Below are 10,764 nucleotides of genomic sequence, written 5' to 3'. Positions count from 1 at the left end.
AGGAGAGTTTTGTATTACAGGTATTGGGAATTGTATCAGGAAAGGAATAGATGGTGCACGGTGAAAGCATTGCATATTGCCCGGAGCCGTTGCCATTCTGTCTCTCTCAGTTTCCAGTGGTAAAGGGATCACTTAAATATTTTTTTATATATGTTATTGAGGTTACTAGTAAGAGGTTGCTTTTTCTTTTCTTGGGTTTTGACTTAGCACTTGCAGTGTATTTTCCAGCAACACTGAGCACTCGAAGCTGAGCACTTAAACCTGCAGCTGAAGTCAATAGGAGTTGCATCTTGAACATACTAAAATCTGTTTGTGTGTATTTTGAAAAATCCAGTCCTTAATATTTCAAACTGATCATCCATCATTCATTAACATCCATGCTGTTAATTTTCTGTGTGCGTAAATCCTCATCTGTAAAGTCTTATTATAATGGTGTTGTGAAACCTATCCGTTACTGTCAATGCTTTACGTGATTGCTGTACTTGCGAGTGCTGTGGAAATCGATCAGTCAGTCCTAAGAGTAAAGGTTTTTAAATGTTCTATAAACCTGTCTAAAGCTGACACAATGAAAAATTACTCTGAAGTTAAACATGGGGTTGCTGATTATTAACTCAGGAGTGGCCTTTTCTGCTCCTCTAACGGAGGCAAGATTCTCAGAGAACAGAATTAATCACGTGGCTGAAAATTTTGCTGTTGTGCATATCAACAGCAAACTTTAATTCTGCTCTTTCCTAAAACTGGAATACTTGACTTCTGCAAGCTTAGTAATGTTTCTTGAGTTTAGTCTTATGTGTACAGTGCAGACAGCAATAATAACTGTATATCGGTTTACTCAGGCAAATTCATGGAAGTGCTACTTGTTAAATTTTCAGTCAGTTTCTCAGTATAACTGGCAAAGTAACAATAAGAATTTTCTCCCTAGTTAAACCCAGAGAAAAAAAAATCTTAAAAACCAAGTTTGCAATCCAAGTCTGTTTGACAATATAAGCTCTAGAAATTGGAAACATTTTAAAGGGAAAATATATATAAACATTAAGGTAAATGCAAGCCTTAGACCTTATGTTAGACTTCCAACAATAAAAGATCTTCTGCCCAGAAATTGCAAATATGCTTCCTTTGGCTTTTCATTTATTTTAAAGCTGGAGCTCTATAGCTAGATCCAATGTCACCAAGGTCGATGAGAGTTTACCCCTTTCTTACTTCAAATCTTCCTGAAATCTTACTCGAAAAAGTGGAAGCTTTAACTCTCAGAGTTTTTTCTCTGTAAAAATTTCTCAGTTGAGTTTTCCAATGTTTCCATTTGTGTTTGGGTTTTGTTTATTTGTTTGTTGTTTCATTTTTATGCAGGTATTTGTTCTGCCTTGAAGTTGACAGTACCGACTCATACCATCCATGGTATTGAGGGGCAACCACTCCACCTTACTGTTGACTACAATTTCAATGCTACAGCTTCTGAAATCCAGATAATTTGGCTTTTTGAGAGGCCTCAAAGTAATCCAAAGTACTTGCTGGGCTCTGTAAATCAAACAGTAGTTCCAGACTTGGAATATCAGCACAAGTTTACCCTCATACCACCAAATGCATCTTTGATGATCAATCCATTGCATATCAGTGATGAAGGCAATTATATTGTAAAAGTCAACATCCGTGGAAATGGGACAATAGCTGCCAGTCAAAAGATTCAAGTAGCTGTTGATGGTAAGTTAGTAAAATATAGTATCTTCGTTTTGAAGATAAAATTGCAATAGTTTTGAAGTACTAGTTCTCAGTATCCAGTTACAATAGTGCCTAATTTAATCCAACCATACTTGAATAAGTATTAACAATTAAGTTATGTTATTTTCTACTACTGCTGCAGGGAGTAGTAGAAGTCATCCTGAAAAAAAAAAATATATTGATTAATGTTTCTGGATCATAAGTTTAAAAGTGAATTATTATAGAAACTAATAAATAATATAAAATTAGACAAAATTCTAAGAAATAATATTCCATAAGGCTCTGCTGTGCTATCAATCATGAGGATGCATTAGCTTTCTGATAGTATTTCTCCCTGAACAACATTACCTTTACCTTCTGTAACTATCAAAGATGAGTCACTAGGTTTTGCCTGTGACCTTGTGTCTGTAAAATAAGCCTAGTTCTGAATTGCTAAAATACTGAAGTTTCTGCTTTGTACTCTCCTCCTTGTGGGGATATTAAAAAAAAATAGAAAAGAATGATCTAAAATAATGACAAGAGACTACTGTAATTTATCATAGAATCACAAAATTGGTTTGGTTGGAAGAGACCTTTAAGATCATCAAGTCCAACCCTGCACCCTGTCTGGTCATCACTAAACCATGCCCCTAAACACCACATCTATATGAGTTTTAAGTATCTCCAGGGATGATGACTCCACTGCTTCCCTGGGCAGCCTGTTCCAGTGCTTACAACCCCTTCTGTAAAGAAATTTTTCCTATATCCAACCTAAACCTCCCCTAGCTCAACTTGAGGCCATCTACATTTGCTTGGGAGAACAGACTCACCTCACTACAACCTCCTTTCAGGAAATTGTAGAGAGTGATACGGTCTTCCCTTAGCCTCTTTTTCTCCAGTCTAAAAATCCCAGGTCCCTCAGTCGCTCCTTATAGGACTAGTTCTCTAAACCTAATGGATTATATGGAGGGAGCCGTGTAACTGTTGGACTTGAAATAAGTAAATGAATGACATATCGACATGACAAAGTTCTATCTGCCATTTAACTCCGATACCTGTCCCAGTTTGCAGCGATCCTTACAACTGAACCGACAGCATGTTTCAGTGGTGCCCAGTGTCAGCAGACTGCAGGCAGATTTACTGAGGAAGTCGCACACTGTGGGCAATGTCATAGTTTGCACTCTTCATTTCTGTGGCCACAGGGATCTTCTTCGAGGCAGGAGCTGGAGGCCATAGTATACCTGACTGCAGCCTTTTGTGTCTTACCAGTAATACAAACAGTCAAGTTTTATTTAAGTGCTAGAACAATTCTTGCAGTCACCAGCTGAGAATATGGCCTTTTTTCAACCTTTCACCACATTTAATAAATAAAATTTGAATCAGAATACTTTCCAGAAAGGATAATGGCTGCTATTTGTATCATCTTGGCAGTGAAGACTGTAATATCCTGGCTCATCACTTTTATAACTCTTAGTATTTCTTTATTTTACAGTTCCTGTCACAAAGCCAACTCTACATACTGAACCATCTTCAGGGGTAGTGGAGTATGTAGGGAATATTACATTAAAATGTACTGTGGAAAAAGGTACAAGGGTAGTTTATCAGTGGATGAAAAATGGGAAGCCTCTCCATGCTGGCCCTAATTACACCTTTTCACCAAACAACGCCACAGTTCTAATTGTTCCTGTTGTAAAAGAAGATATTGGGAACTACAGCTGTCTGGTATCTAACCCTGTCAGTGCAATGGAAAGTGAGATAATTGCACCAATCATATATTGTGAGTATATGAAATATTGATAATTACCTTTGTATAAATGATCTAGCTGGAAGGAGTGTAACTATGGAAACAAGCAGAAAACAGTTGAGTCAACATTATGTGTGAGCTTGCATTCAAAATGAGCTTGGCTGTAACAGACCTAACTTAAAACAGTGTAATAAAAACTCACTCAGTGTTACGTAGTAGTGAAGGTGAGTCTGAACTGCAGAATTCAAATAGAAGCTTCAAGAAGTCCACAATACAGACATCTTCAGATCTGGAGGGGATGTGACTCAAAGGGGAAAAAAAATCATATGGATATACATTAAAATATTCCTAAACATGGAGACCACGAACAGTATCAAAATCCTAGGTACAGGAAGTACCAGGCTGGAGGACTGGTATTAGTGCTTTTCCTCAAGATCATTTTGAGTGCAGTCCTGTTTAATACTTCCATTAATGGCATCAGCATAAAGATTGGGAGTATGTCACTGAAGTTCACCTGTGACATTAAACTGAGAAGACCAAATGACTTTGACAGATTAATAGAACTGGTATATGGAATTTGCTAGTAGAAAATAAATGCCCATGCATTGTTTTAGAGAATAAAAACCATAAACTGCTCTAAAGATGGAGATTTGTTGGGTAATAACTGAGGCAGTGATCCTGGGTGATTGAGCTATCAGAAGATGTCTGTGAACTGGAAGTGTGATTCAGGCATAAGAAAGACTTATGTAATTCTAGGGTGTGTTGGTGAAGTATTTCTAACAAGGAAATAATGGTATTATACTAATGGTGCACATAAGATGAGGCCACAAGTAGAATACTGTGTGCAGTTGCTGTACATCCCAGAGGAATGATCTCGAACCGCATGAAGACCAACACTGGCAGAAGAATAGACCATAAGGTAGCCATATAATTTGCCTGGAAACAATAGCAGAGGGAAACTGTAAGCATAGATTGAGTGCATGAATGAGACAAGTTGGAGGAAACAAAAGGTTAGTTTAGTCAACATTCAACAACTATACTTTAAATCTTAGAAAGGGCACTCTCATTTTGTTCCTTATCTCTCCAGTAATGTCAAATCCTAGTGCCTCCAACATTTGCAAGTAAGCGCATGCTACGTGTGACCTTGCCAGGCTCTGATCCCCAGGGTCCAAAGTGTCCTTTTCAGATGAGAGCACTACCAGCATATTCAGACACTACACCTCTTAGTATGTCATATTTTCCTCTTTCTCCTTTTATCACTGACTCTGCTACTTATTTATTTTTAATTATCACCATATCTTTCCTCAGTGTAGCACATTTTTTAATGCCTGCTTCTGTACAGTCATCATCTCAGCTCACTGAAGTGTTTAAAGTGCTAAGAATGAGAGCTGCATCTGTGTGAAATGCACTGCCTCTATTGCTTTTCTCAATTTAACAAGGTACGAATGGGCCTTTTACACCTCTCACTTCAAGTAATACCTACACAAAACCTGGGGACACTGTATCCAGCACAACCTGACAGCCTTCTAACAAAGTGAGAAATCAGGCAAGGCTAGAAGAATATCCCCCACTCTTGCTACCTTTCAGACTGCTCTTTTTGTTTGTGGCACAGCCTGTTTGGCATTGGCATTTCTGACCTGTTGTTGCACATAGGACCAGCTCCATAGCGTTGATCGCACTGTCTGGGAGCCCTTCGGTCCCGACTCTGGTACTGCTTCCTCCCTTCTCCCTCACTCAACTACATGTATTTTCCAGCAAATTTGAAAAATCTTTCTAAGTTCTAAACTGAAAACATATTTTTAACCCATTGTTTAGCAGAACTTGAAAATCTCAAAGTTACTTCAGTGTCCATATTTCCAGAACCCTTTGCTGTTCGAGTGACTGTGATATACAGCTCAAAAGATCTGTCTATATCAAAAACTTTGAGATTCGGTTTTTCTCCACATGAGGGAATATTTTTGTAAGTATTTGCATTTTCAGAATATACATTTATTTCATCAGAACTGACAGTCTACTTTGTGCATAATTTAAAATCAGAAAAAAATATTAAGAAAAAACAATGCAATGCTGAAAGACTGCAATACTTGTGCTGCTACCTGTATCCAAGTTAGTGATGGGAGTTGAGGTCTCACTTCCTGAGATACAAGAAGTCATAATTTGGACCAACCTCTACCTGCAGAGATAGTTTGTGTTGCAGCTCCCAGTTGTCAATAACAATCCAGAACAAGCCCCGGATCTCTATGTGCCATATGTCATTGCTCTGGGGCGGTTACTGGAGGTGATAAAAAAAGGTCACTCACAGTAAATACCTGCCATCTGCTTGGAAACTGTAACAGTCTCGTGGTGATAGGAGCAATTGGAAATATTCCCACAGAGCAGTAAATTGATGATTTATTATTTTACAAGTCATTTAGTTAACTGGTATTACTGAGACAAGAGACAGGTTTCTGTTGAGAACGATACTGGAAAGGAGAAGTAGAGCTGAGCGATCCATGAAGGCTGTCATTGTGGTTTTTTACTAAGAATCAAAAGTGGTGTTTCTTCATTTCTCATTAGTATTATTCTGCTTCTCCATTAGCTATGATGATAATGCACCCCGGAACACAGCTATTTCAGTAGCATGACCCAGAAACAAACTGTTTCAAGACTGGAAGAAACTGCTGTCATGGAGGCTGCAGCAGAAACTGTTGTACTGTGCTGATGGAATTGAATTTAACAGACTAAGTGGGATTTACTTCCTTGGGACTTCCCAAAGCTAGAATATATTTAGTCCTAGAGAGGAAATGGTTAATTACCTGCTTTTCAGAATAATCCTTGAAGCTGTGTATATTTCTCAGCTACTCAGTGTTTAGGGATCTTGAAGATGTACAAGATGCCCAGGAATGGCAAAAGTCTGATCCAGGCAAAGCAGAAGTGTTACCTAAATGCTTGTGTTAACTTCATCGAGGAATGCCACTTTTCAGACTTAGCCAAAATGTGACTATTTCTTAAGAAAACATTTCTCTGTTTTTTTCCCCAAACATACTTCTCCAGCCATACTTCTCCAGTGTTTTTGTAATGGTTTCTTTTGATTGGCAGCTTTTATATAAAAGTGTACTTAATTTGTTAATCTTATCTGTGTATGCTGCACTGTTACGATACTGATAAAAAAGCAGAACCCAGTTCTGATTGGTCTGCAGACTGTGTCAAATATCCCACTGTAGTGAGGGGGCACAGACCAATCTTATCCTTAATCTCTGTTTACATACATGAAAGGTTATATTATCAGTGAAAATACAAGCTAATTCTTCCAAGAAAGAAGAACCGAATGGGAGGAACCACTGTATTGCTCAGAAAAATAAAGAAGTGTGGTCCTGCTTATAAATAGTGTATGAGGGATTTTACATTCATTTAGAAAAATGTCAATGTTCCGCACATCTCTCTGCCTTCCCATCAAAAAAAGGGAAGTAAATACCTATGGCAGTCAAGCCCTGTGAGAGACTGGTGTTCTAGGGGGGCTCCCCATCCGCAAAAAGGGGCAGCCCAAGAGAGGTCACCCAAGCCAAAGTCGTGGTGATAGTTCTGCACTTCCCAGCAATGCTTGTTATAGGGTCAGCTGGCTCTTCAATACAGTAAAGCAAATTACCGGGGAACTGCAGAGCCTGTGAATCAGCCCAGCATCTAGAGTTTAAAAAATGCCCTGATTCTTCAGAGCAGTCCCTGCAATGCAGGTGGGAGCAGCGCTAATTCATCCTGAAGTGAATCTGTACTGCATTTCTCAAGCAAATATTACACATTATTTTAGAACTTCCCTAAAATAAGACAGCATAAAGCTTACCACTGAGAAATAAGCAGAGAAAATTAAAAGATTGACAAGTTTACATTGTGAAACATGGACATGGGGTTAAAAGTGGACTAAACTGAGCCTGTGGTGTGATTGATAGTCTACATTCTCTTGTCTAAGCCTTCACAAATAGAGAAAAAAAACCCAGAGGCGCACATAATACGGCCTGTTTTGTGCTGCATGCTGTTTGCCTATGTGTTCCTCAAGAATAAATGTCTCATAAAAAATGACAACAAACAGAAGTGTGTGTGTGTGTTAGTGAAAGGTCTAACATCAGCCTGAATTTCCTGATGAGAAATAGAGTCTGAAACATGCTAGTGTGATACTTCCATGTGACATTCAAACCCAGCTACATAATCCTAATGCTTCCAGGCAACCATAGGAAATATTCCTTGAATGCACTGTCTACAATGGGCATAATAATTGATATATCTGTCTGGGTATATTGCTGAACCATTCTGTGTGAGGCACTTGTCAGCAACTTCACTGAACTTCAGCGATCCTACCAAAAAGATGTTCTGCATATTCCATCCTTTTGTCTTCTGTCAGTATTAGGTCTCTGTAATTTTGATTATGCATGTAAGCCCTTAGGGAATTAGTAACATTAAAAGTATTAGGTTTTTTACTGGAAAAAGTAATTTGATAAGGCACGTTTTGATTAATATATTCTCTGCATTAATTTCTATACTTGGATCCATGTAAAAATAGATTTAACATGTAAAGATATAAAAAACCCATGATCTGAAACAATCTATTAAAAATAGCATGGGAAATATTCTTATCATATTTAAATATATTTTTCCCCCTCCCATTTTCCTATGAAGATGACCCCAAAAATACTTCGCTGCTCAGTTTTCTAAGTTATGAACACATGACTATTGGACAATACATTGTATTCAGAAACATTGCTTTCTTTCAGCACGAGGGCATACTCTTGAAAGAAACCTAGGTGTTGAAATAGTAGAAGCCTACCAAAATGGGGGGAGAGTTGAAGTTTATTTTAGCATTCATTTATGGAAACTTTTTCTGAAGTTATCTAAGGCACACCCATATTATGCATGAAGGATACTTCCCCAAATTATTATTGTACTGCAAAGTATTACAGTGAATGCTTATATATTTCATGGCTAATTTGTTCACTTCTAAGTGCACAGAAATTATTTATGCCAGTAATTTTGGCATTTAAGTAAAAAGGGTCAAATACGCCCCTAAAGAAGACTTGCTCCTTTAATTCACAACTTTCCCAAGTGTTTTCAGTTTTTATTATACTGAACAATGCACAGACCTGTGCTTTATCCCTAAACAGTGATTAGATCAGTATTAAGTGGGTGTAGTTGGAGATAAACCTAGATAAACCTGGTAAAGCTATTGCACTGAAAGCCTTTTGATTGAAATGATTGAATCCAATGCCAGCCATTCTAAAGGCTAGTCTAACTCAAAAATTCTAAGTTTAGAGACATGCTTCTATTTAAAGTTTAATTATATTTAATTATGTAAAATTGGTTTTTATTTTTCCACTGTGTGTTCCTTTTTTTTTCAATGCAGATGGACCTTATGGCCTTAGAGTTAAATCAGATAAAGGTTTGAATATAGGGGCAGTGTTTACCATTGACATGGGGGAAGTTATATTGTTCGACTGCTCAGCAGATTCAAATCCACCAAATACTTATTCGTGGATTCAAAGGGCTGACAATACCACTCATATAATCAAATATGGACCCCATCTGGAAGTTGTGTCTGATAAAGTGGCCCAGAAGACAATAGATTACATGTGCTGTGCTTTCAACAATGTGACTGGAAAACAAGATGAAACTCACTTCACAGTCGTCATTACTTCTGTAGGTAAGAACATTAATTCATTGCTGTAACTATAACGTCTGGGCAGAATGTCAACCCCAGAAAAAGGAAGTAATTCTTAGAGAAAGGATATGTATCAGAAGTGAGGTCTTGCTAACAATGTAGTAAAGGGGATTTTGGCCATTCAATGGGATCCTTTTTGCCTTTAAAAATGATAAAGAAATTGGCTGAATGCCAAGGTGGGCCTTTGTCCCAAGGGCAGATTTTGTCCAAGGCTCACTGTCCCATAGCTTTCGGGAGCTTTGAGCCCTGGAGCCACCACCTGAACAGTACGTGGAATAGTTTCGAGCATACATCACTGACCAAAATAACCAGGCACAGACTCGCAGCAATGAAGGTCTTTAATATTTTTCCAGTGCCATTAGGTATTAAAAGAACCTTAGTTTAGTGTATGATAATAATGCAAGCTGTGATGATGAAAGGTATTATTATAATCTGTTCCTAAAAATTATTTCACTGTCATATTTATGAATCTGTGGATTGACTGCTACGTTCTGCTGTACACACACCTTTATTTCTCATACATTATAACCTCAGTTCCAGTGTCGTATCGTGTAAACTGCAACAAAGTCATTTTTCAGAAAATCTCCAGAGGCATAGAGAGAAGAACAAGATATTGAGGAAGTCTTATACCTCTTATTAATATGGATCAATACAAGTATTTTCAGACAAAGAACTTATGCTATTAATGTTCAAGATAGAATGGATTGCCTTTGGAAAATTTAATGCAACGGTTTTGCTTGTGCAGAGCAAAGGCCTCAGCCATTTGTTAATCAGGTAAACAAGAAGAGCAGATGCCCATCATTCAGGCTGACTTACGGATTCATCACAAATCCACGGCTTTCAATATGCTGGAAGGAAGATTGGTTGCAATTTTACAATGAGAATACTGCACTTTAAAAGTAAACATTATGGTTAGTTGTGAAAGAAAATGCAACCTGAGCTAATTGTCAGTAGAAATAAACATGACATTTCTCCATGGTTATGTAAGTTATCATACATATGTGAATATTCTTCAACAAATGTTAAGAAATTCAGCTGAGATTTCCTTTCAAAGGCTGAAAAGAAGGGAAGACTCCACAGATTCATGTTTAGTTGCACCTAAAAACATGCATTTCCAACGTACAAATATTTTGCCTAAATAAAGATTTTTAAAACATTTTATCCTGTGTATTTAAAAATTTAAAAATATCAGTTTCCCCCTCTATAGCCATTTTCTTCTTGATGAGTATTTATTCAGAGAGCACTAAATCCAGATGTCAAGCTTACACTTTGCAATGCTGCACTTACTGAATCTAAGAGGTATGAGTTCACACATGACGCTAATGCTCAGAGATCTTGCTCAGGCTAAATTCTGGTTGCAGCTGGTTAAACATGCTAAGCAAAGACTATGAATATTAATTATTCCATATCCTTTCTCCCTGTTCCCATAATCTTAGATGTAGAGCTTGGACTGGGCCTTTCAAAATACTGGAAACCCAATTTTCAGCGGCGACAGGAACCCTGATGTTTCAGAAAATCTTGCAAAATTTCCCCACTTAAGGGACTGAACCTCACCTATATGGTGCTATAAACAGCTGTCTAATTAACGTTAAAAATCGTCAAGAAAATAATTATATCGACAAGTCACAATTGTATAATTAAT

The 10,764-nt window shown here is 37.6% G+C and overlaps 1 protein-coding gene across 1 annotated transcript in view; it reads left to right on the top strand.

Moving 5' to 3' along the window:
* Positions 1 to 10,764, top strand: part of HEPACAM2 (HEPACAM family member 2) — a 20,278-nt gene that overhangs the window by 4,358 nt on the left and 5,156 nt on the right. Inside the window, exons 2-4 of the mRNA XM_010131119.1 lie at positions 1,348 to 1,698; positions 3,188 to 3,472; positions 8,808 to 9,104. Coding sequence (XP_010129421.1) covers positions 1,348 to 1,698; positions 3,188 to 3,472; positions 8,808 to 9,104 — 933 coding nt within the window. The remainder of the gene's footprint in view (positions 1 to 1,347; positions 1,699 to 3,187; positions 3,473 to 8,807; positions 9,105 to 10,764) is intronic.

This window comes from Buceros rhinoceros, unplaced genomic scaffold, assembly GCF_000710305.1.
Source record: "Buceros rhinoceros silvestris isolate BGI_N320 unplaced genomic scaffold, ASM71030v1 scaffold17252, whole genome shotgun sequence".
Classification (NCBI taxonomy): Eukaryota; Metazoa; Chordata; class Aves; order Bucerotiformes; family Bucerotidae; genus Buceros; species Buceros rhinoceros.
The sequence above is the reverse complement of the archived record's forward strand: the minus strand, read 5'-3'. Positions and strand labels throughout refer to the sequence as shown.